This window comes from Ovis aries, chromosome 14 (assembly GCF_016772045.2).
Source record: "Ovis aries strain OAR_USU_Benz2616 breed Rambouillet chromosome 14, ARS-UI_Ramb_v3.0, whole genome shotgun sequence".
Classification (NCBI taxonomy): domain Eukaryota; kingdom Metazoa; phylum Chordata; class Mammalia; order Artiodactyla; family Bovidae; genus Ovis; species Ovis aries.
Window position 1 is genome coordinate 57,817,561 of NC_056067.1, and position 27,112 is coordinate 57,844,672.

Sequence of the window (27,112 nt, forward strand, 5' to 3'; positions counted from 1 at the left end):
TTTTGACCACACTTCCTGGCTTGCGGGATGTTACAGGGATTGCACTCAGGCTCTCAACAGTAAGAGTGTAAGAGTCCTAACCACTGGACTGCCAGGGAATTTCCCCTTATGACTTTCTTAATAACATTTTCTTTCCTCTAGTATATAAAACATAAAAAATATGTGGCTCGTCAACTATTTATGTTATTGGTAAGGCTTTTGGTCAACAGAAATCTATTAGTAGTTAAGTTCTGAGGGAATCAAGTTATATATGGATTCCCAAATGCATAGGGGATCAGCACCTCTAAACCCTGCACTGTTCAAGGGTCAACTGCACTAGCTTTTTAAAAAAATAACTTATTTATTTATTGACTTTTCTGGGTCTTCGTGGCTTTGCCTGGCTTCATGACATGACTAAGTGAGCATGCAGGCAGGAGGTCAGGAAGACAGAGCCTTCAGGAGGACTGGTGAGGTCGAAATTGATTTATTCGAATGGGAAAACAGACTTATAGAACTTAATACTTTATCTAAAGTCACACAAACCAGTGGAAAAACTGACATAAAAAGCTAGGATTCATTTGATTTCAAGTGCTTACAAACACATGTGTATACTGGCTGACTCACACACACATTAAACTCATATATTTATGGCAGTTCAGTTCAGTTGCTCAGTTGAGTCTGACTCTCTGTGACCCCATGGACTGCAGCACGCCAGCCCTCCCTGTCCATCACCAACTCCTGGAGTCTACTCAAACTTATGTCCATCGAGTTGGTGATGCCATCCAACCATCTCATCCTCTGTCGTCCCCCTTTCCTCCTGTCTTCAACCATCAGGGTCTCTTCAAATGAGTCAGCTCTTTGCATCAGGTGGCCAAAGTATTGGAGTTTCTGCTTCAACATCAGTCCTTCCAATGAATATTGAGGACTGATTTCCTTTAGAATGGACTGGTTGGATCTCCTTGCAGTCCAAGGGACCCTCAACAGTCTTCTCCAACAACACAGTTCAAAAGCATCAATTCTTCAGCACTCAGCTTTCCTTATAGTCCAACTCTCACATCCATACATGACTACTGGAAAAACCATAGCCTTGACTAGACGGACCTTTGTTGATTTTAACAATTCGTGGATCTAAGTGGCAGCTATAGTGGAGAACATTTTGCTATTGTTTCAATTTTTCTGTATGCTTGAAATTCTTCAGTCTAAAATGTTGGGAAATAAAGTACCTCAGTGCTCAGTATATACCCAAATATCTGTCCACCTGAGGTCGCTACGCTCCAACCCCTCTCAGCCTTTCCTAGGCCCACACAGCTCCCCACCCTGCACTTGACTGTCCTACCCATTCACGGTTCCCCAGACACCTCTTTTCATCCGGACCACTAGGCCCTCTGAAGCTCAAGCCCCAACAACGGGTATTCCAATGAATGACCCCCAAGCCTTATCCTGACGGGCCAGACGGGCCCCTTGATCACTGACTCTTCCATTGCCTCTCTCCACTGCCTGGGGGCTGCGGGCTTAGGGACTAGGAGGTGCGAGCCGGCGCCGACCTGTCACTGTCAACAGCAACGGTCTCTGGTGTCTTCCTCAACCCCACTTCCCAAGACTGATGCCGGCCCAAACCACCCAAAACGCCCTTCAAACTCCGGGGACGCCTTAAACAATAATCATCCACAAGTCCCCACCACACACCACATCTCAAGCCGCAGAATTTCCCCTACGAGGGATTCTAAAAGCCGCTCGCAGAAATCTCAAGTAACGTCAAAGACCAATTCCGCGACCTTAAGCTCGGGGAAGCCAAGCTTCCGACAGTTCCGGTTCCGCCGAAGCGAGTGGCAGGTCCCTGCTGTCACTCACATTCCAGGCCACTTTGGAAGTGAGCGATGGTTTCTGACGCCTGGAGGGAACTAGCGCCGGGCAGTATGGCCCCGTCAACGCCCTTACGTTATGATGGGAGCTGCCATTTTGGCCAGTGCGTTGCCGTTGGGGATCACGTGACCTACTGAGAGCTGAGTTGGACACTGGGGCTGACCAGGCGGCAAAGTGCCAATCCAAGCGATTCTTTATCTTTGACGTTTTTCATCTTGGGCACTTCCATCTAGCATTTCAGCAGCCAAATAAATAAATATTACAAACGAAAAATCTTAAAAAAGAGAGGGAGTAGTATCCTAAGATCTACCACTTTTCCTCCTTCTCTTTCGCCTGCTGGGTCTTCAGTGATGAACTCAATTGTTTTAGTCTTTTCTACAGGCATTAGAGAACTTCAGTCTTCAATTTGACCAACTTAAAGGACTGTGGTTGTCCGGTCCCAAGATCTGATAACCATGTGGAAGTTTACATATTGGGGGGCCTGATTCTGAACCTGGTTGGATGATTTTCAAATCTAATGAAGGCTCTGTTGTTGCCTTACATGGTATATTTGTTTTTTTCGCCTTTTTGGATTCAAGAAGGATCATTATGGCTTTCTTGGCTAAAACTCTTATTGAAACTAGGCTTCTCTTTTTCAGTTTGCAGATGTTCTTCAGTATCTGGTCCTCTTTCTCCCCCAATACCACACTCCCAAAAGACTGGCATCATGAAGACCTTGTGGCTTGTAGGAGAATATTTTTTATTATTAGGAGATTCTAACTGAGGTATCTGGGGGTGAAGGACCATGATGTCTGCAATTTACTTTCAAAATAGTTCAGCCAAAAGTAAATTGGATAGAAGACAGAGGGAGATGGATAGATACATGATAGCTAGAAGATATACCCAAAACAAAATGGCAAAATTTAACATTTATTGAATTTATGTGATAGTATAAGGATGTCCATGGTACTGAGTTTCTATATATGTAAGAACATTTTTATAATAAGAAACTTGTGAGAAGCTACTGGTGACTGGTTTTGGATGATATGTAACTGATTTGGAAGTGATATACTTTTTGTGCGGCAGGAAGTTGGAGAAGAAAGTAGAGTTTCTATTTATTATATCCCAGATCACTGTAGAAATGTTCTCAGCATTCATCCAATAAGAACCCATTTTGTACCCATCTCTGGAAAGAACCAGTTTCCTGTTTAGTATCCTGAAATTAAAACCTTTGAGGAAGACAATAATTTAATGCTATTTGGAGTTTGCTGACCTAATTGTATACAGAGATTGTTTTCATCAAATTTTGAAGTTTTTTTTTTCTTTGCCACACTGGGTGGCTTGCACGATCTTAGCTCTTCAACTAAAGACTGAACCCAGGCCCACAGCAGTGAAAGTGCAGAGTTCTAACCACTGGGACTTCCCTTTGTCATTATTTCTTCAGATGTCCTTTATGCCCACTATTGTCTCTCCTCTGCTTCTAGGACTTCCATTATGCATATGTCGGTATGCTTGAGAGTGTACCATGGATTTCTGAGGCTCTGTTTACTTTTTCACTTTTTTCTCTTTGAGTTTTCCCTGTTTCTCACGCTGGATAATCTTTATTGACTGGTCTTCATGTTTACCTATTCTGTCTGCTACAACTGAAATCTGCTGTGAAGCCCCTCCAGTATTTTCATGATCTCTTTGTTGATATCCTGCATTTCATGAAACATCATTGTCATACTTTCCTTCAGTTTTTCAGAGATGGTTTCTTTTAGTTCCTTGACTATATTTATAATTGCTGATTTAATGTCTTTGTGTAGTAAATCTAATATATGAGACTGCTCAGTGACAATGTCTATGGATTACTTTTTTCCTGTGTAAAGGTAAAAAGTAATACTTTCCTGTGCTTTGTGTATCACAACTTTCTATTGAAGCTAGACATTTTATTATTACTATTTTTGGCCACACTGTGCATTATGTGGAATCTTTAGTCCCCCAACTTAAGTTTCCCAACTAGAGATGGAACCCATCCATGCTCCTTGCATTGGGAGGCAGAGTCTTAACTGGAGGGGAAGACCCTGAATACAATTGAATAATTGCCCTAGTAAACCATTCAAAATTTTGATGTGTCCCCAAATTATGTCTATCCAACTTGCCTTTCATCAACTGTTTCAAAGAAAAAATAATCACAAAGCATCAAGATTATACTAACACCTACACAGAATTATATTCATTTGATTATTTGTCTGCCTTCTTAGTGAAGCTGAAAGCTTCTATATTGTTAAGTCAGTGTCTTCTAAATCTTTCCATCGTCATCAAGATACATTCCAGTATCTTGAGTGTATGTGTCACGTGCTAGATATCCATATATCTTTGCTTTGAATAAGTGAATAACCAGATTATTTGAAGAAAAGAGAAACTGTTGTGAATGGGCCATGAGTCATTTGGGATTTTTTCTTTTCACCATTTAAGAGCAGAATCTTGGTGCCTGGAGATCTCGAAGCAGCAATATCAGGGGGCTCAGGGAGGGATAACATGCAGCTAGAAAGGTGGTAGTGTGCTGCACCCAGAGGTGAGACTTGGAAAAAACATTATAGATTGTAAGGAGAGAATTGGTCAAGTAAAACAAAATGAAGGTGCTTGCTAGAAGCAGGACGGTGTGAGCAGCTTTTGCCTCAGGAGAGAAGCTGTGGCAGTTTCTGAGGGTGTGAATATGCTTCACTCGCTGGTGGTGTCTATGCAGGAGGAGGACCATGTAAACACTGGCTCCAATCATGAGCCCCATGAACACAGCATCTGGGAAAGTCATGGTAATGGTGTATTTTGCAGCACTAGACATTTCAGGATTTTTCGAAGAACACAGCCCATAATCCTGTAGCTTGGTTGAATTGTGAGTATGCCGATGAGCCTCTAAATTTATAGGGACAAAGACATTTATCACCTTTGTTGGAGATCCAACAAAGGAAGCAGGAAGAAAGGATGTGCTTCCAAGCTCTGTCCTTGAGCCTCATCCATCCACCAATTCTGGGGCTGATGGTGATTGCCTGAAAACTGCTCAAGAGGCAAGTGGTGCAGAGAGAAAGACCTCAGGCTAGTCTATGGATGTACTAGACAAGTTTACACCCCGTGTTGCCCAGGATGTGTGTCATTCCCCAGATAAAAGTCATCTGGGGGATCCCCTTGAAGAGAAGAACCAAAAAGTTGGCCACTGCCATGTCGGTGATAATCAAGTGTACGGGCTTCAGGGCACAGCCAGTGCAGGATGTAGAAGCGTAAGTTGAGAGCAGAAAGGTGTTTCCCAGGACCCCAAGCCCCGTTTGGACCAGGAAGAGTAGCCTTAGGATCGAGTCACCAAAAATCATTCTCATGAGATCATGGGAGGAAGGAGCTCAGAAAAGAACCTGAGGGTCATGAAGTTAGAACTCAAGAGTGATAGCACTAATCACAGATTTGCTCCACTATTCCCAGTTCTGATAGGGAGTCTTGGGCCCTTAGGAACTCCCTTTCTGAGGATAGAGATTCACAGTTCTGGGGAGGGGAGTCCACAGGAATGAGCTCAAAATCACCACTCAGAGTAGCCATCTTGGCGTATGTCTGCTTATGCTCACACAGCCATGCAAACTGGTTCATTATTTAGTCCATTACCTAAATCCTTCTGTGTCTGTGTTGAGGTCATAAGCTCCAAGGTATAAACTCTTATATTTCATTTAAAATACTCTTCTTAGACTATATGCCAGGACAGGTTGTCAGTGCACAGATTTACAAAAATTAGCTGACCTGGATCATTGTTCCAAAGGGCAGGGAGCCTAATGTGGGTGACACCTATACAAAATACAATAAGATAAAATAAAATCACACAAAAATGAATAAAGGATATAAATAGTATTGTGGATGTGTGTGTCAGGGATTCCAGCACTTAAAGAATCTGTGATAACATATAGACATTTTAATTAATTTAGTAAAACTGCTCTCCCACTGATGCCCCCACACAATCAAGAGAGAACTCTGTGGGGAAGGCACCAGGGAGGTCCTTGCCTAACACTGGTCACATGACCCTGATGGGAAACAGATGGAAATCACTTGGCCAATGGTTCAGATTCTTTCTGAACCATTTCAGTGAATATGAACCCCTCTAGGTCAGGTCCCCACTCTAAGAAGTTATGAATCTGCAGGTCTGAGGTGGGGTCATTAAATACATCTTTAGCAAGTTCTCTGTTCTGATGCTTCTTCCCCAAGACCCACACTCAGGAGCCCTGAGCTATAGCCTTCTCACTCAGCACAGCTGAGACATCTCAGGAGGGGAGAGTTTAGGGTGGGAATTTCTGAGGGAGGTCAGGCTAGAACCAGGCAGAGAAAGCTCCAGTACTTGGGGTTTAGGCCTTTCTAAGGGACCCTGGGTGAAGTGTTGTGGGCTCCCCAGGCTGAACATGGATGGGTCCATTCAAACCAGAGGAGCAAGAATCTGGTGAAATCTGAGGGTGTCATTGAAGGGGGGGCCTGTGCAATAGACCCTGGGGTTCAGCAAGACTGATCTCAAGGAAGGGGGTCATCTAGTGGAGGTGCTCACAGGATGGCTGCTGTGAGTTCAAGGACCTGCAAGCTGCCAGCTCCCCAGACAGATGCTGAGGCAGCAACAGCACGGAGCAGTCAGGGAAGCTCTCAACAATACTCTGTCTGATCCTTCTTATTAGAACCATCACAATGTCCCTGCAGTTACAGAGAGGGGGGAAAAGTACAATGGATAAATGATGGGAAATACATGATCAAATTATATGAGGCTTAAGGGCAGTAACAGATGCCATCCCACTGTGCTACCTAATAGTTCACTGGTATGCATTCTTCCCTGCAACCTTAAATAAGGTGGGAGAGGTTAAAGCGTCTGTCTACAATGCAGGAGACCCGGGTTCGATCCCTGGGTCAGGAAGATCTGCTGGAGAAGGAAATGGCAATCCACTCCAGTACTACTGCCTGGAAAATCCCATGGACAGAGGAGCCTGGTAGGCTACAGTCCATGGGGCCGCAAAGAGTCAGACACGACTGAGCGACGTTCCTGTTCCTGTGCATCTCCTATTAAGGCATAAAATAATTACAAAGATATAGAGAGGAAAAAGTTCATCTGTGTCCTCTGTCTCTCATTTCTAGTCTTATTCCTCTCTCCCCTGAGATAATCGTATATTTTAGGTGTGCATTCTTTCACACCCGTTCACACAAAAAGTGTGCATGCGTGTGTGTTAGCAATCAGTAATAATAAGTATAGGACTAAATGTGCCACTTATGTTTAGAAATTTAAGACATTCTCTCTCATAAAACATGGGCCAAAGGGGGGAAAAATCATACTGAAAACCTGGCACTAAGAAAACAATATAGCGTGGCCATGGGAGACAAGGAATGCAAGGAATTTTATTACCGAAATTCACCATATATATATATCTTGATATTATAAAATCCACTTGATATATCTAAGGAGAAAATTCATATGACTATCTTCATTGATGTTAAAAAAGCCTTTGACAAAAATCAACCACATCATTTTTTTTTTTTAAACCACTCTAGGATATAGGAGTTTATGGATACCTCCTTGGCATGATTATGAATTTATATATTAGCACTTTACTGAAGGGGAAATATCGCCAGAACAAAGCAAGGAGGAATGGTGTTTCAATTAGTAATTCATATTGTCCTCTAAGTGCAAGTCAATATAATCACACAACAGAAAACAAATAAGCATGAGCATTTTAAAAGAAGCAAAATTATTTTTGCATATGATATGATGGTATAGCATGAAAACCCTAGAGAATCTATGTTGAAACTAATTCAACTAATAAAATAATTTATGGGAATTCCCTGGCAGTCCAGTGGTTAGGTCTCTGCCCTCTCACTGCCCATTGTGGAGGGCCTGGATTCAATCCCTGGTCAGGGAACTAAGATTCCCCCAAGCCCCATGAATAAACAGATAAATAATAAAATTTGGAAGGTAGAAAGCTTTAAAATTAATATATGAGTCATATACACATATAACAATCAGTTAGATTATGTAATGGAAGAGAAATTTTATTTACAAAACCAATGAAGATTTATAATTTTTTAGGGATAAACTTAACAAAAACAGAAAATATCAAAGTAATATCAAAGTCAATATAATATCAAAGAAAATACCAAAGTAATATCAAAGTCAATATAATATCAAAGAAAATATCAAAGTAATATCAAAGTCAATATAATATCAAAGAAACTATCAAAGTCAAGTGAAAAGACATTCCATGCTTTCTAAACATTCTAAAGACATCAGTTCTCTCTAAGATAATTGTAAAATTTAATGGACCTAGTAAAAATAACAACAAGCTTTTTTTCTGGAACCAAATGAGTTGGTTTTTTAAATTACATGGAAAGTAACATGCAAGATTAGGTAGGAAGAGCATAAAAGAAGTGTGATGGGCTATGGAGTAGTTCTAGCAGTTGTTAAAACATAATTCAAAATCTCTGTAATTAAAAGGGTTGTACTCGCATGTTTGTGTGTGTGTGCTCAGTCATGTCCAAGTCTTTGGAACTCCAAGGACCATAGCCCACCAGTCTCCTCTGTTCATGGGATTTCCCAGACAAGAATACGGGATGGGTTGCCATTTCCTTCTCCAGGGGATCTTTCCGACCTAGGAATCTAACCCACATCTCCTGCACTGGTGGTAGTTCTTCACCACTGAGCCACTAGGGAAGCTGAACTAACTGTATATTCATTAAAAAAAAAATACAATATAACATATATATATAATATACAGGCTTCCCTGGTGGCTCAGCTGGTAAAGAACCACCTGCAATGCGGGAGACCTGGGTTCAATCCCTGGGTTAGGAAGACCCCCTGGAGAAGGGAACAGCTACCCACTCCAATATTCTGGCCTGGAGAATTCCATGGACTGTATATTCCATGGGGTCACAAAGAGTCGGACATGACTGACTGACTTTCACTTTTCTTTCATATAATGTACGTATAATATATATAATTATATAATATATATAGTATATATATCTTATATTGCAGGTGGGCTCCTTACCGCTGTGCTACCTGGGAAGCCCGTACTCACATAAAGATGGACAAACTGAGCAGCAGAACAGATGGAAGATCAAAATCTTTTAAAATGGAGCCCTCGATATATTGTGTATAAAAGACTATAGGTGAATTCCTCTATGACCCAGACATAGGGAAAGGCTTTCTAACTACGACTGAATATCAAAAGACAATAAAATATTGATAAAATCAACTATATAAAGGTTAAAAAGAAAGTTTTCATGAAACACTGTAAGTAAAATAAAAGACAAAGAACAGTTTCTGCTTCTGTTAACAGCTGGGCAAATTCTACAAATAACAATCATAGACCCCGGACAAAAGATACATATATACATACATTTATTTCTTTGTTATATTATTTATATTTTTAAATGAGTTATCTATAGAGCTAGTTCAGCTTCCCTGGTGGCGCAGAACCATCTGCCAATGCAGGAGATGTGGGTTAGATCCCTGGGTTGGGAAGATCCCCTGGAAAAGGAAATGGCAACCCACTCCAGTATTCTCGCCTGGGAAATCCCACGGACAGATGAGCCTGGCAGACTACAGTCCATGGGATCGCAGAAGAGTTGGACACAACTGAGTGACTAAAAAACAACAGAAGTAGTTCACTAAAGAGTGAACAACGGCAGGCAAATCCTGCTGGGATGACACTTGGAAGAAGCATGAGTTTCCTTTTCTTTCTTTTTTTAAATGACTCTTCCTGAGGGCAGGCTGTAGCTAGTATCATGCCTTAAGCCCAAATAGATTCCCCATAATCCTACTGGTCTAAAGAACCAAACGACAGGATAACCACAGAGGGTGCAAAGTAAAAAAAAAAAAAAAAAAAAAAAATCTTAAAAAAAAAGGAAGAAAAAAAGAGAGCCAGAAACGTGTGACCATAAATTTAAACCAGCACGTCTATCCAAGACTCTGGCTGACCCCCTGAATGTGCTTGCAAGGGGCCAGACAGCAAACAGTCCACCATAGCATGCTGCAGTCCAGCACACTTGTAGAACTGCAGGTTCTAGGGATCCTGTCTTTACCCACTTTACTACAGATGGTAAGTTTCTGCAATAGGACTCAAGATGTCTCTTGATTTTGCCTTTTCCGCTGGATGCTTGGTGCTTCAGGGGTTTCTCTTTATGGAAAAAAAAATTAAACTGACAGCAAGGACAAGGGGAAAAAAAAGTCTTGAGTGTTCCAAGTGCCACAGGGGCAAGCATCGGGCAGAAATAAATATGAAAACGAAAATGGAATTCTGAAGATCAGGTCAAGCACTGGTGAGTCAGGCATGGTTAGACTTGCTCTTTGGAGTCAGGGACTGTGACATTTGAGAAAGCTGCCAGCTATAAGAGCACTGGAAATAAACCCTGAATCTTCAAGGAGACCAACATGAAGACAGTTGTTAAAAAAAAAAAAAGGAAGAATGGCCTTCAGTTCAGTTCAGTTCAGTCGCTCAGTCGTGTCCGACTCTTTGCGACCCCATGAATCGCAGCATGCCAGGCCTCCCTGTCCATCACCAACTCCTGGAGTTCACTCAGACTCACGTCCATCGAGTCCGTGATGCCATCCAGCCATCTCATCCTCGGTCGTCCCCTCCTCCTTCTGCCTCCAATCCCTCCCAGAATGGCCTTAGAAGAGGCCTACTCACCCAAAGGGGAATTCTTTGAGAGGTAAAAGAATTGGAAGTGATTAAGAAGACAGAAGTAATTAACAGAGCTACCAATTTCTGTACCCTCCCTGGTAGCTCAGCTGGTAAAGAATCCACCTGCAATGTAGGAAACCTGGAATCGATCACAGGCTTGGGAAGATCCCCTGGAGAAGGGAACAGCTACCCACTCCAGTATTCTGGCCTGGAGAATTCCATGGACTGTATAGACCATGGAGTCCTAAAGAGCTGGACACAACTGAGCGACTTTCACTTTCTCTTTTCACCAACTTCTGTATTTTTTTTTTTTAATTTAATATGCACAGGCTTCTTAGTTGCTCTGTGGCATGTGAGATCTTCCCAGATCAGGGATCAAACCTGTGTCTCCAGCATTGGCAGGCAGATTCTTTACCACCGAATCACAAGGAAAGCCCCAATTTCTGTATTTTTAACTCACTTCCCAATAAGCGGCTCACAGTCCATTCAGAGAATATACCAGGAGATACAATTTATTGATGAGCTTTTGCACATAGGGCCAAGAATAGGCCCTTATAAGTTAATATTGAATGTTCAGTGTCAAAGATCATTATCCGATGAATATTATCCTATTTTACATGGATGGAAAATGAGCCAGAGAGGCTTTTTTTTAACGTTCTCAAGGTCACTCAGTTCCAGTAAATTGCAGCCTAGCTCTGATGTGACTCAAGGTATGTACTTCTGATTTTTTAAAAAATAAATTCATTCTTTAGTCTTGAAGCCAGATTGGTTTCTCCTTTGCTACTAAAGTTTACTCAATATATTAAGTGAATCAGTGGGTAATTCAAATCCTACTAGCTGATTTTAAGAAGGCTTTTTTTTTTTTTTTTTTGCTGCACCACTCGGCTTGCAGGGTCTTAGTCACCCAACCAGGTACTGAATCAGGGCCCTGGCAGTGAAAGTGCTGAATCTTAACCACTGGACAGGGAATTCCCAGAGGCAGTTTTTTTGTCCTACCTTGTTGTTTATGCTACTGTATAGCACAGAGAACTAAATTTAATATCCTGTGATAAACCATCATGAAAAATAATTTATAAAGTTATATACACACATATAACTGAATCACTTTGCAGTACAGCAGACATTAACACTGTATGTCAACCATACTTCAATACATTTTTAAAAAAAGCAGTCCCCTCTCCGACCCCACTCCTGCCTTTCACAAAGCTAAAGCAAAAAAAGAAAAAAAGAAAAAAAGAAAGAAAGGTACTGATCTGTGTTGTAAAGGGGTTATTCTTCTCTACTATGGAAATCTTTGCTAAGAAGAAACTCCTAAACACATCAACAGCCTTCTTTACTGAATAAGACATCAGGTTTGGATGTACTGCCTCATTTTTCGTAAGTATCTTAGGATTAAATCACTGGTAGGTTGGTAAATGTGGGCATGGTCTAGGCAGTCTTTCCGTCTCTGTCTCTGTCTCACACACACAAATACACCAAGTCATTCAGATCCATCCCACAAAATCTCCGAAACACCATCAGATGGAATTGGGAAATCAACACAGAATCACTGAGATGGGGTGAAATTTAGTGAGTTGTTGCAGTGTGTGTCTGTCTAGCTGCAAAATATTGGCTCTAACATCATACAGGTGAGACCATCACGACCACCATTTACCAGAGACTTGCTGTGCACCTGCCTGTCACTCTCTTAAACATTCAGCCACCTGCTCACTATTCAGAGTGATACTGTTCTAATCCCAGCTCACTGGCTGGGAGGCTGAGACTTGCTGTCCGGGGTCCCCGGTCCCCGAGATTGTAGGAGGCAGAGCCAGGAATTGAAGATAAGCTGCTCCCACCCCCTGAGTAAGACTGGGCTCTTACTCAGTGTTGCTTTGAAGCTGTGCCTTTTGGTGGCAAAGAAAAATATGTATGATATTACAACCCCACTAGGTCCCACGCCTGTCCATTTCTCCAGGTCCTTCCAGATTGTGGAATCGGTCTGTGAGACAATAGTGGAGCAGTGTGAGTGTGAGTGCCCACATGCGTGCAGAGAACAGGGGCCATGGCTCAAGAGTCTACATGTGAACCCTGAACTCTAGACATCAAAATGTCTCAACTCTGCGTCCAGCGCTGAGTGGTTTGGGTTGATGGAAAATCTCGTCTCCAATCTTAAGGGGCAAGAGCAGGAGGAAGAAAAGCAACCCTTACTCTTAGGCTGGGCACAGCCTCGGCAATGCCCATCCCCCTTCCAGCTGAGTACCCACTGCCCTCCCCTGCCTGCTCTGGGGTCTCTGCTGTTACACTTGCCCCGTCACTCTCTCAGCCCAGAAAGGAGTCCAGCTGAGACAAAGCTGTCCTGAGACACAAGGGGGAAAAGCCACTGTCTCACCCAGTTCCCCAGCTGCCCTCTCCTCCTGGACACTGTCTGTCTCACCTTGTTGGAGTCTGAGTTGTAAGGACACACTCACCAGGGTAGATCACTGCTGCTGGAACGGGTAGCAGGACTGTGGCTGTCAGTAAATATGTGCCGTGCAAGCCATGGTAGCTATGTGTCTTGAGATCCCCTGAGTTCATCTCCCCCACTAAACAGTTGCAATTACCCTGGCACTTGCAAGGCACCAACAACTTCTGCAGAGGGACCGAGGTACATCTGCAAAGAAGCTGTCAGTGTTAGTCCCAAGACAAGTTGGCATCCGCAGTTCCTGGGGATTAAGACAGAACTAATTAAAAGCAGGTGCAGCTGAGGGCAACATTTTCCTGCCCCCACTGCAGTGGATCCTGTGTGTCCAAGGGAGTGCAGGACAGACAGGGCACTCAGCGCTGTGCTGGGAAGGCAAAGTGGATCCTCAAATCCTGACCCCGTGCCCCACCCCCACCCCCCAGCCCTCTGTCCCCTCCCCTGCAAACCAGGGTCACAGAGATGAGACCTGTCATGTTCATGTTGGACTCTGAGCTGTGGCGTCGTAAGAGGGAAGAGTAAATCTGACTCCGTATTAGATCTGTTTCTTCCTAAACATTGTGCTGTTGCCTGTCCTTAGTCATAATGCACATTTTGCAAAAGAATGTTGCCTAAAACCTGAAATATATAGGACAGCCCATCCTCAAGACTCTGACCATTAAGCCTGTGCTCTGCAACGAGAAGCCACCGCAAAACTTGAGAGTAGTTCCCACTCTGCAACTAGAGAAAGCCTGCACAAAGCAGTGAAGACCTAATGCAGTCAAAAATAAATACATGTTATTTTTTAAATGTTTAAAAAAAATCAATGATTGCTTCATAAAGTGCTCCAACCTTTTTTTAAAATTTAATCTCACTTGAATCTCACTCTCTTGAGAGTCCCTTGGACTGCAAGGAGATCCGACTAGTTTATCCTAAAGGAAATCAGTCCTGAATATTCACTGAAAGGACTGATGCTGAAGCTGAAACTCCAATACTTTGGCCACCTGATGCGAAGAACTGACTCATTGGAAAAGACCCTGATGCTGGGAAAGATTGAAGGCGGGAGAAGGGACAACAGAGGATGAGATGGTTGGGTGGGATCACTGATTCAATGGACATGAGTCTGAGCAAACTCCAGGAGTTGGTGATGGACGTGGCATGCTGCAGTCCATAGGGTTGCAAAGAGTCAGACACGACTGAGCGACTGAAATGAACTGAACTGAAGCAGAAATGAACAATGGCACTCCTTTGGTGTAGACTCAATGTCAGACACTTTCTATTGTCCACTAGCAACATTAAAATAGGAAGCAAGAATGAAATATTTAAAAAGAAATAAAAGATCTATATATTTTATTCCCCTTGTTGAAAAAAAAAGCCAATTCATATAAAAAGTTGCAGAAGAGACAATAACCTTTGTCTTGCTGGAGGTTTACAGGAACAAAGTGAGCTGACCTATGTGGACAACAGCTGCAAGAAGCTAGGATACTCACACCAAGAAGTCAGTGATAACTAACCATGCCCCTCCCTCTCCTTGCCTTTAAAAGGGCTTTGCCGAAACCCTTCCAGGAGCTGGGGCTCTTTTGAGCACGAAGCACCTGTCTCCTTCATAGCCCCGCAGTACAATCTTCCCTGCTCCAAACTCTCACATTTCAGGTAGTTTGGTTTCACAGTGTGTCAAGCGCATGAACTTGCGTTTGGCTAATAGTGTGTCACCGTTAAGGACACAAGCTGTGTCTGAGGTGCTGGATTGCTGGGAAGGCTCTGGCTGGATCTTATTCTCGCTTGCAGGAGCCCTGATTACTCCTGCTAGTCCCTCCACCTTTCGTGCCCAAATCTGTCTTTTTGAACCATCTTGGGGCCAAGTCAACAAAAGTGACCCAGTCACTTTTGAAACTGCTTCCACACTAACTTGTTGAGTGCCTATTCTATGTAATGATACCATTCGTTTAGTTCCACTTCCTCTTTTTTTCCTTCCACTGCCCAGGGTTAACTGTACACTTGTCTTCATGTTTCTCTTTATATTTTATGTGTATGTGAAATAAAATTCACACTTTATGCTAAGACAAGAATATGAGCTTTTTTATATTATTTTTTGGCTGTGCCATGAGCCTTATGGGATTTTAGTTCCCCAAGCAGGGATCAAACTCCAGCCCTTGACAGTGAGAGCATGGAGTCCTCACCACTGGACCACCAGGGAATTCCCAGAAAAATTTAAACATAAAAAATTTTTCCTGTCCAGTGGCCTTCCCTCATCGCCCACTGTGCCTTGTGTACCTACATTAGGCATCGACCAAAACTCCCCCATCAAGAGAAATACTGGCTCAACCATTAAGAGCAACATCCTCCCAGAATCAAGACAACTCCTTAACACTCTTTCTTGACCTTGTAAGGGACCACAATGATGCTTAGATCTGGGTTGTGTAAACTGTCAACAGTATGCCATTTAACGTACAGCCATCTGTCTCAGAAAATATATATGTGTGTTTTGACTTCCAACAGGTAGAACAGGTTTTGGAACTTTCTGAGAGGCTGTTCCTGGGTTATAATTTTCAATTGAGATCGAATAAAATTTTCCTTAGATTGACTAATTTTTCATTGACATGTACTTGTCTTCTATTTTTTTTTTATGTCAGCTTAGATGATATCTAGCTTGCTCCCTAGACTAAAATGATTAGACCCATGTTCATACATTACCTTTTATTTTCTGTCCTCACTTCTCTCCCAATAGTTGATTTACCATGTTAATTTCTGCTGTACAGCAAAATAACTCAGTATACCCATATTCTTTTTTATACTCTTTCCCAATATGATTTATCACAGAATATTGACTATAGTTCCCTGTGCTATGCAGTGGACTCTCTTTTTCTACATGGTTGTCTATGGGTTCTCGTCTCTCCACGTAGGCAATCAAATCATCTGCAAATAATGACAATTTTGTTTCCAATTTTTAAACCCATTAGTTGTTATTGTCATGCTATGGTGGTTAAGACCTCCAGCAGTGTTTAGCAGGAATAGAGACAGCAGATTTGTGTCCCTCACTGGTGAATAACTAGAGAATATCTTCAAAATTTCATCATTAAATATGATGTTAGCTATAAAGTTTTGGTAGCTAATATCTATTAAGTCAAAGGTTGTATATTTACACTGGTTTTGCTGTGCAGGGTTTTTGGTTTTTTTTTTCTGTAAGTATCATCACTGACTCAATGGACATGAATTTGAGCAAACTCTGGGAGATAGTGAAGGACAGGGAACCCTGGTGTGACCATAGGGCTGCAAAGAGTCAGACATGACTTACCTACTGGACAACAACAAATGATTTTTATTTGCATTTTGAGTGCAAATAAAAACCAGAGGGTGGAAACAACCCAGATGCCCAAGAGCAGGACTGTAGGCTGCCAGGCTCATCTGTCCATGGGATTTTCCAGGTTCTTGCAATGTTATTTTTCTCAAACATTTTTTTATTGATGTAAAAATTCACAAAATATAGTTAGCCATTTCAAACTATTCACTGAGCATTTACTACACTGAGAATGTTATGCAATCACCACCTCTATCTAATTCCAAAGCATTTTCATCATTCTAACAGAAAACTCTGCAGCCATTAATCACTCAGTCTCTATTCCCCATTCCCCCCAGGTCCTGGTAACCACCAATTTCCTTTATGCCTCTATGTTGTTGTTTAGTCACTCAGTCGTGTCTCTTTTGAGACACCATGGACTGTAGGCCGCCAGGCTCATCTGTCCATGGGATTTTCCAGGTAAGAATACTGGAGTGGGTTGCCATTTCAGGGGATCTTCTCTGAATTGGCAAGTGATTCTTTACTGCTGAGCCACCAGGGAAGCTCTTATGTCTCTACAGATTTATGCATTCTGCACATTTTATAGAAATATGTGATCTTTTTTTTTTTTTTTTTCCCAGTTGGGTGGCATGTGGGATCTTAGCTCCCCATCCAGGGACCAAACTCATGCTTCCTGCATTGGAAGTGCAGTCTTAACTAGCGGACCACCAGGAAAGTCCCAACGCGTGGTATTTTGGGTCTGGTTTCTTTCACTCAGTGTACTGTTTCTAAGGCTTATTCATTTTATAATATGTATCGATAGTTCACTTGACTATTTCTAAGGCTTATTCATTTTATAATATGTATTGATAGTTCACTTATATGAGTGATTAATACTCTATTACATATATACATGTATTTTGTTTATCCATTTAGCCACTGATGGGCATCTGGGTTGTTCCCACCCTCTGGTTTTTGTGAACAGTGTGCTGCTATGAATATTCTTATGTAAGTATTTAATTATCTGTTTTCAACTTTGTTGGGTATATATCCAAGAGTGGAATTCCTGGGTCATTGTTCACTTGTTAAGTCGTGTTTGACTCTTTGTGACCCCATGGACTGCAGCATGCCAGGCTTCCCTGTCTTCCACTATCTCCCAGAGCTTGCTCAAACTCATGTCCATTGAGTCAGTGATGCCATCCAACCTTTTCATCCACTGTCACCCCCTTGTCCTCCTGCCCTCAATCTGTCCCAGCATCAGGGTCTTTTCTTATGAGTCATTCTTTGAATCAGTTGGCCAAAGAATTGGAGCTTCGGCTTCAGTATAAGTCCTTCTGATGAATATTACGTGTTGGTTTCCTTTAGGATTGACTGGTTTGATCTCCTTGCAGTCCAAGGAGATCATCTACATTAAGGAGGTACTACGTTTACTACATTAGTAAGGCTCTCCTCCTCTCTGAGTTTGTTGATGTACGGAAGATCTTACATCATGTTGATGTGGGAAGACTACCACATTCACCACATCCATAGGATCTCTCTCCTGTACAAGATGATCAAAGAGTTTTGACTTTTCTAGGGGATACTGTCATTATCAAAACATTCCTGAAACTTCCATTTTTATGTACAATGAGATGTGACTTTTCTTAGCTTGCTTGTATTCACTGCAACTGCAGGGTCCCTCTCCTGAATGAATACCCTAATGTATAACCAACATGACTTGAAAAAGAAAAATTTCCCACTTTCCCTGCACCCACATGGGCTGCCTCTTAAATGCATAGCCTGTGACTTTCAAACAAAGTCTTTTGACAATCGTTGCCTTTATACTACATTACATGCTCAGTCATGTCTGACTCTATGTGACCCCATGGACTGTAGCCTTCCAGGCTCCTCTGCCCACAGAATTCACTAGGCCAGAATACTGGAGTGGGTTGCCTTTTACTACTCCAGGGGATCCTCCCGATCCAGGGATCAAACCTGCATTTCCTGCGTTGGCAGGCAGATTCTTTATAGCACTGTACCACCAGAAAAGGCCATTCTCGCTGACTTTATAATGTTTCTTTTTTTGGCAAGATCCCTAAGGTATAACAAGGTGAATGTCTTCAGATGGAAGATGTAAAACTTTCATTCCATGTACAAGGTTTCTTTCCTATTAAGGAGTTCCAGAACAGTCTGTATAATGAGAACACTTACGGCATTTCCATCCTGTGTGAGTTCTGTGAGTAGATAAGGTTAATAGGAAGAGCTCTGTCACATTCTCACAGTCACTGTGCACAGTATTTTCCTCTATGCTGAGTTCGCTGATGATTAGCAAGCACTGATTTCCGAAAGAAGGCTTTCTGACATTCGTTGCATCCATAGGGCCTCTCTCCTGTGTGAGTTCTCCGGTGACTGATAAGAGCTGACAGAGTAGTAAACGCTTTCTTACAATGGGGGCATTCATATGGTTTCTCTCCTGTATGAATTCTCTGATGTACAGTGAGATAGGACTTGGCTGTGAAAGCCTTATCACATACACTGCATTTGAATGGTTTTTCACCTGTGTGGGTTCTCTGATGTATAATGAGTGTTGACTTACATGACAGAACCTTCCCACATTCGGGGCATTCACACAATTTCACTTTAGCATGACAATTTTTTAGATGGTTAGTGAGACCTGACTTCTGGATGAAAGCCTGTGGACATTCACTGCATCCATAAGGTCTCTCTCCTGTGTGAATTCGCTGATGGATCATGAGATACGCCTTAGTGGAGAAGGCCTTCTCACAGTTTGAGCATTCATATGGTCTCTCTCCTGTATGAACTCTCTCGTGGATAACGAGATGTGCCTTTGACGTGAAGGCTCTATCACATGCACTGCATTTGAAGGGCTTCTCGCCAGTATGGGTTCTCTGATGTACAATGAGAGTTGACTTAGAGGACAGAATCTTCCCACATTCACTGCATTCGTGGGATTTCTCTGCTGTGTGATGACTTTTCTTATGATCGCTGAGATCTGACTTCTGGATGAAGGCTTGCTGACACTCACTGCATCCATACGGTCTCTCTCCTGTGTGGATTCGCTGATGAATCAGGAGCTGAGCCTTTTTTGAGAAGGCTTTCTCACAATCGGAGCATTTGTATGGCTTCTCTCCCGTGTGAGTTCTCTGATGTACAGTGAGATGTGCTTTCACCATGAAGGCTTTATCACAAACTCCACATCTGAAGGGTCTTTCTCCTGAGTGAGTCCTCTGATGTAAGCTGAGCTTTGACTTCCAAGGAAAAGCCTTCCCACATTTGCTGCATCTGTGGGACTTTCCTTCTCTGTGTCGGGTCTTCTGATGATAGGCAAGTGCTGACTTTGTAATGAAGGCTTTCTGACATCGACTGCATCCATATTGGTTTTCTCCTGTGTGAGTGTCCTGATGAGTAACCAGCTTTAACTCACTGGGAAAGGTTCCCTTACAATCACGGCATCCATGGGAATTATTTCCTGCGTGAGTTCTCCAAGGCATGGTTGCGAGTGGTTGACAAATATCCACTGCATTTTGATTGCATCCATATAGTTTCTTGCCTAAAGAAGTTGAGTTATAATTAGCAAACCCTGACAGCTAGATGAAAGCCAGAGTACTCATAGCAGAATGAACAACACAGCAACTAAAGGTCCAGAAAAAGGCTGTTTTTTTAATTATTATTATAAAAATGAGTGAAATAATTAGTAAAATTTGAGGAAACTCTAGATTGGGTAATAGTTCAGTATAAGTAGTAATATTCTGATTTTGATAACTATTTTGTTTATGTTTTTTAAATTACCTGTTTCTAGGAAATACACAATTACGTATTTATAAAGGGTCATTATTAGGGGTCAAGAGTTCAGGAAAGCAATATGTACTTGTGTGTGTGTGTGTGTGTGTGTGTGTGTGTGTGTGTGTGTAAAATGACAGATTACGATAAAGCAAATGTGGTAAAATACTACCACTTAAGGGAATCTGCAAAAACAATGTACATGAAATCTGTGCATAATCTTGGGATTTCACATGAAGTCTAAACTATTTAGGAATAAATATTTTCAAAAGGAAAAAATAGAAAATAAAAGAAGACATTTTCATTAAGTTATATAGGAGGATTACTCATAATGGCCTGAATGCGGAATGACTAATTTGTTTTAGATTCCCACAATGGCATCTTGCACAGTACTCTGGTATTTCCGATCTAAATGCTGGTTATACTGTGGGTTGATTGCAAAATTAACTTCATTATACTTCATTTTTACATAAAGAAGTTAGAAAGTAGGCAGTAGGCAGGAAATGCTCATGTGTAGGACGACTCTGGAAGGATTCAGATATTATATTATTAATAACAGTAACAGGATGCCATTCAAGGTAATACTAGGAGAGAGATGTCTTAGCTTTCACTTCAAAAATGTCATCCTTTGCGTATGTGAATTACAAGGTCTTAAATATTGTGACATAACACTGTTTTTAGGCTTGTGGACTGTGGTTATGAACATTGGTAATGATCTGCTATGTCATATAGCATTGTTCTTAGATTACACTTTAGATTTTGCGCTCTACCCTCCCACTCAGGAGGTTGTTCTACATGATGGTTTATCTTGTCATTCCTCGGTTTTTCAATCCAGGTATGTCTTTAAAACGCCAGATGTTTCTGAAGCTCATGCTCATGACCATTGTGGGGGGTGGGGTGGTGACCAGCTACAAACACTCATTTTCCTTACTTCCTTTTTATAAATAAATAAACACAGCAAAATTTTTGAAAAGAAATCACTTGATTATTGTGTGGAGAACAGAGAGAAGCAAGATTAAACAAGTCAAGAGTATTTTCAAGAAAACTATCACAATTCTGGCAAAAAATACTGGACACTGATGTGTGAGTGAAAACAACAGTAACAGAAAAGAGTGGAGCCCTTGGGATATAAGGAGACAGACCAAACTTGCTGATAGATTCAATTTGTGGTGTGAGCGAAAAGAGGAACAAAAAGTGATGTGAATATGAGGTAGGTATCAGATCTCTGAGTGCAGAAAAGAAGCATCAGGTGACTATATAAGGATAAGGGAAGGTTTGGTCAGTAGACAGAAATTTGGGGGTCATCAGCAAATAAATAGTATTGTTAAGGCCATGAAATTTAATGAATTTACACTGGTTAACAAATGACAGAAACAGGCAAAAATGAAGCTTCATGCTTTGCAACTCTGAAGACTTTAGGAGATGCCCAGAGATGAATGGAGAAGGTCCATTCATCAGGCACAAACAATGACAACAAAGGAAAGACACCAAGTTAAGTCTTGAACAAACATCTGGGGGAAGCAGTTTAGAATAAAGGATCCTCAGCTTTTAAAGTGTAGTCACCCTATCTTACTGATTCTTTCTTATCTAATTAATTCTGCAGGCAATAGACAGTCAACCTTCCCAAAACTCTAATATCACATTTATAGACCACCAGTGGTCAATATCCCCACTTTCTGGTTTGCTCTGATACATTCTCACACAGCCCACAGAAAGCCACCAGCACTGGTGTTGCTGTATTAACTGGAAGAATTGTGGCATTATTTGATCAGGTAAGTGTTAGTCACTCAGTCGTGCAAGAAGCTAAAGAGAATGCGGAGAAAGGAAGTGACGCTGCCAAACAGGAAGAAGAAGGAGGAAGTCTGGATGCTGTAAGGAAACTAATTACTGAACAGTGAGTCAATCTGAGAGAAAAAAAGGCACATTTTCCTGGAAACAGCATGCAAGAGAGCCTTGTCAATGATTTAGGTGTTTGTAAAGACCTTCAGAGTCCCTTGGACAGCAGGGAGATCAAACCAGTCCATCCTAAAGGAGATTAAACCTGAATATTCACTGGAAGGACTGATGCAGAAGCTGAAGCTCCAATACTTTGGCCACGTGATGCAAAGAACTGACTCACTGGAGAAGACCCTGATGCTGGGAAAGAATGAGGGCAGGACAGGGGGGCAACAGAAGATGAGATGGTTCCACAGACTCAACAGACATGAGTTTATTTTCGCCCTGGGAGACAGTGAAGGACAGGAAAGACTAGCATGCTGCAGTTCATGGGGTTGCAAAGAGCCAGACACAACTTAGCGACTAAACAACCACCACCACCGTCAGAGTTTTAGCCTTGCTAAACACATTCGGAAGGGTCAACCTTTCACCTCCAACTACTTTCAAGGTCTCCCATCTTGCGGCTTCTCATCTGCTTACTTACCTGGAAAGTACTGATGCTGCATTTCATCTTCTTTCCATGGCCCTTTTCTGGGCTCGAAGTTAAGGATCAGAACTGGTATGGTAGCTTGATAGCCTGTTCATGGGAAATGACAAAGACTTGGATGCTTACAATTTGACTTGGTGGGGGATGTCTAGGAAGAGCACAAAAGGAATGGACACACTCTCACCTTGGCAGATTAAAGAGCTAATGAAGATGAAAGCACATTAAGTTCTGATGGGAACAGAAGGACTGAAAATTGATTGTCTATAAACTCAAACCCAGTATCTGGAGTCTCTTTGGACGTTAGGGCAACTAAAAAAGGAAAGGCTATTGGCTGTGTTCTGAATGACACAGTTAACTAGTATCACAGGTTATTAGAATTCTCCAGTAACATATCCTGATGTTGGCTCTTCTAAGCAGAACCTAGTAGCTACCACTCCTCTCAGGGAAATAAGTAGAAGTGAAATTGCTCAGTCGTACACAACTCTTTATGACCCCATGGACTATAGCCTACCAGGCTCCTCTGTCCATGGAATTTTCCAGGCAAGAGTACTGGAGTGGGTTGCCATTTCCTTCTCCAGGGGATATTCCCGACCCAGGGATCGAACGTAGGTCTCCCGCATTGTAGGCAGACGCTTTACCATCTGAGCCAAAAGGGAAGCCCCCCTCCCAAGTGAAGTCCATAGAAATATCCTCAAATGACACTAGTCCCTATTAATTATCACAGATTCTTCTTCCAATGTGTGGTGATCATTGTGTGTGTATGTGTGTGCTCAACTGTATCCAACTCTTTGTGATCCCATGGACCCCATGGACTATAGCCTGCCAGGCTCCTCTGTGCATGGAATTCTTCTAGGCAAGAATACTGGAGTGGGTTGCCATTTCCTCCTCCAGGGGATCTTCCCAACCTAGGAATTGAACTCATGTCTCTTGGGCCTCCTGTGTTGGCAGGTGGATTCTTTCCCACTGCAGCACCTAGGAAGCCGGTGATGGTCATTACTAATAAGCAAAAGACCTACAGGTATATGTTCTGGCTGTTTTCACCCTAAGTTACCAAGGCTCTCTCTCTCTGGGTAACAGTTTTCATTAGTTACTATGAAAAGAAGTAAAATGCCCTTATACTGATTTTGCAATTGAACACTTAATTATCAACTAGTCTAGTAAATCAGAAGTTTCTGAAAAGCATATTCACTATATTTTACAGGTAAAATATCCCTAAAACAGGGACATAAAATGTCTCTATAAAACATTTCAGACAATTATTTAAGAGGTGAAGAAGAACTAAGTGCTAACATATAAACACAGCAAAAATCTGCCCTCAAGGAGCTTTTGGACACATTTCAACAGACAGAACAAGTAACAGAATCAGATATGAAATAACTACACATGCAGGAATTATCAGTACAAGATATTAATATGTTTAATATAAAGGTTTACTGTATTGAGAAACAGGATATCTAAAATATGTAGAAGGGATATTATTAAAATGACCATTTAGATGTACATAAACCAGCAGAAAAATTAAAAAATAAAGTTCAGTCAGTTCTCATTATTCATGGATTTACTGTGAATTCACCTGCTAAAATTTCTTTTTAACCCAAAATCAATAATCACAGCACTTGCACGAACATCTGCAGACATCTGCATAGAATAATTTGAGCAACAAATAATATAAGTTGCCCGATGTGTATGATCCTGGCTGAGTCTGAACAAAATGATCCTGTCTTATTTCAGTTCTCCTATCGCAAACAAGCACCCTTTTCATGGTCTACTTAGGGTCATGTTTTTCACGACACTTTTCTTGGTAATTTATACTTTTATACTTTTTCTTGGTAATTCTGCTGATTAAAATGGTCCCAAGCACAGTGTTCAAGTACCGTCTAATGTCTGCAAGTGCAAGAAGGCAGTGATGTACCTTATGGAGCAAGGTGTTGGATAAGCTTTGTTCAAGGCTTCCCTTATGGCTCAGTAGTGGAGAATCTGCCTGCCAATGCAGGGGACACGGGTTCAATCCCATCTGGAAGGATCCCACATGTCACAGAACAACTAAACCTGTGTGCCACAACTACTGAGCCTGAGCTCTAGAGCTCATGCCCTGCAACTACTGATCCCATGTGCACTAGAGCCCATGCTCTGCAAAAAGAGAAGTCACTGCAATGAGAAGCCTGGGCACCACAACTAGAGAAAGCCCACACACAGCAACAAAGGCCCAGCTCAGCCAGAAATAAATAAAAATTTTAAAGAGACACTGCGCAATTGGCCACGTGCGTGTCAGTTGCTCAACTGTGTCCGACTCTTTGCAACTCCATGGGCTATAGACTACTAGGCTCCTCTGCCCATGAGATTCACCAGGCAAGAATACTAGAAAGGGTAGCCATTCCCTTCTCCAGGGGATCTTCCTGACACAGGGATTGAACCCAGGTCTCCCATGTTGCAGGTAGATCTTTACCCTGTGAGCCACCAGGGGAGCAATCTGTCCCTTTCTTCATGTGGAGAGAATTCCACAGAAAATTATAATTTCCATAATCCACTTGACACAGCCTTCTTGACCATATATAATATTTATAATAACTATTTTAACATCATTTTCTACTAATTCTATCACCCATGTCATTTCTGGGTCTCTTTTACTACTTTTCCCCTCTTTTTAGATTTATTGTTTTCTGTATTTTTTATTATTTTTATTTTCTTTAAGAAATATTTTTTCATTTTTTATTTTTCTGGGTCTCTTTCTATAGACTTTCCTTCGTGTTTATGGGTCCTATTTTCCTGTTTCTTGGCATACATGCATAGGTTCTGACTGGATGTCTGACTGTAAAATTAGCATTACTGGTTGATCCATGCCTGCTGAGTCATGTCCTACCTTTATGACCCCGTGGACTATAGCCCGCCAGGATCCTCTGCCCATGGAATTTTATGTGTGGATATGTTAATCTATTCAATTTCAGAATAGATACAAAGGTATGTTTGGTAGTATTTCCAGCAGTAAAAATCTCATGTTCCATTAGGAGAGAGTTCTTTTCCAGTGCTGATAATTTGATTCTTATGTTTCAAGAGCATTCCATGGTATTCACATCTAAGAATTAGTACAAGATTCTCTGATTAAAGGAAAAAAATGTTAATGTGCAGGTCAGGAAGCAACAGTTAGAACTGGACATGGAACAACAGACTGGTTCCAAATAGGAAAAGGAGTACGTCAAGGCTGTATGTTGTCACCCTGCTTATTTAACTTCTATGCAGAGTACATCATGAGAAACACTGGGCTGAAGAAGCACAAGCTGGAATCAAGATTCCCAGGAGAAATATCAATAATCTCAGATATGCAGATAACACCACCCTTATGGCAGAGAGTGAAGAGGAACTAAAAAGCCTCTTGATGAAAGTGAAAGAGGAGAGCGAAAAAGTTGGCTTAAAGCTCAACATTCAGAAAACGAAGATCATGGCATCTGGTCCCATCACTTCACGGGAAATAGATGGGGAAACAGTGGAAACAGTGCCAGACTTTATTTTTGGGGGCTCCAAAATCACCGCAGATGGTGACTGCAGCCATGAAATTAAAAGACACTTACTCCTTGGAAGGAAAGTTATGACCAACCTAGATAGCATATTCAAAAGCAAAGACATTACTTTGCCAAGAACGGTCCGTCTAGTCAAGGCTATGGTCTTTCCTGTGGTCATGTATGGATGTGAGAGTTGGACTGTGAAGAAAGCTGAGTGCCGAAGCATTGATGCTTTTGAACTGTGGTGTTGGAGAAGACTCTTGAGAGTCCCTTGGACTGCAAGGAGATCCAACCAGTCCATTCTAAAGGAGATTGGTCTTGGGTGTTCTTTGGAAGGAAGGATGCTAAAGCTGAAACTCCAGTACTTTGGCCACCTCATGCTAAGAGTTGACCCATTGGAAAAGACTCTGATGCTAGGAGGGATTGGGGGCAGGAGAAGGGGACGACAGAGGATGAGATGGCTGGATGGCATCACCGACTCAATGGACGTGAGTTTGAGTGAACTCCGGGAGATGGTGATGGACAGGGAGGCCTGGTGTGCTGCAATTTATGGGGTTGCAAAGAGTCGGACATGACTGAGCGACTGAACTGAATTGAACTGTACTTAGATCATAATTACTTTAGATAACTGCTTCACTGAGAACATGCTGTTTCAAATTTATTTAAGGGGTAGGCAGGAATTTATTGAAGTGCAACTCTCTGAAATCTAATGCTTTTGTGGTAGGCAATATCATGGCAAATCCCAAAGATGTTCATGTCCCAATTCCCAGAATATGGAAACCTGTTACATTGTATGGTGAAGGGGAATTAAGGCAGAAGATGGCATTAAGTCATTTTAAGGCCAAATAGTTTCTAGAGTTTTAAGGTTCACATGGTGCCCCAGGGCAGATTATACCCAGAGGCTCACCAATATTAGCTTTAGAAGGTGAGATCTGGCACTCCCGAGTAGATCCATTTTAGGTGAGATTTTGGACTGAGTTGGTCCTGTAACAGGCTGAGACACTTGGAGATGGTGGGATAGGGTGAATCCATTTTACATGTGGGATGGACATGAACCATTGGGTGCCAAAGGGTGACCTTTGGTAGGCAGCATAGTGGCCTCCCAAAGATGTCTACATCCTTATATCCAGGACTTGTGAATATGCTATATTATAAGGCAAAGGGGACACAAGTTAGCGATGAAGTTAAAGTTGCTAATTAGCTGATTTTAAGATAGGACATTATTTTGAA

General features: G+C 41.9%; 1 protein-coding gene across 10 annotated transcripts in view; it reads right to left on the reverse strand.

The window, feature by feature from the left end:
• The window catches only part of LOC101103089 (zinc finger protein 84), a 51,927-nt gene that overhangs the window by 12,675 nt on the left and 12,140 nt on the right, over positions 1-27,112 (reverse strand). For 5 of the 10 annotated variants that reach the window (XM_042231024.2, XM_060398821.1, XM_042231023.2 and 2 more), the window contains exons 5-6: positions 22,383-22,475; positions 10,976-19,733 (exon numbers count right to left, since the gene is read on the reverse strand). In XM_042231024.2, the coding sequence (XP_042086958.1) occupies positions 18,445-19,733; positions 22,383-22,475 (1,382 nt within the window). In that variant the 3' untranslated portion in view covers positions 10,976-18,444. Of the gene's footprint in view, positions 1-447; positions 19,734-22,382; positions 22,476-27,112 lie in introns of those variants that run through there. The other 5 variants (XM_060398825.1, XM_042231028.2, XM_042231027.2 and 2 more) reach the window with 3 other exon arrangements.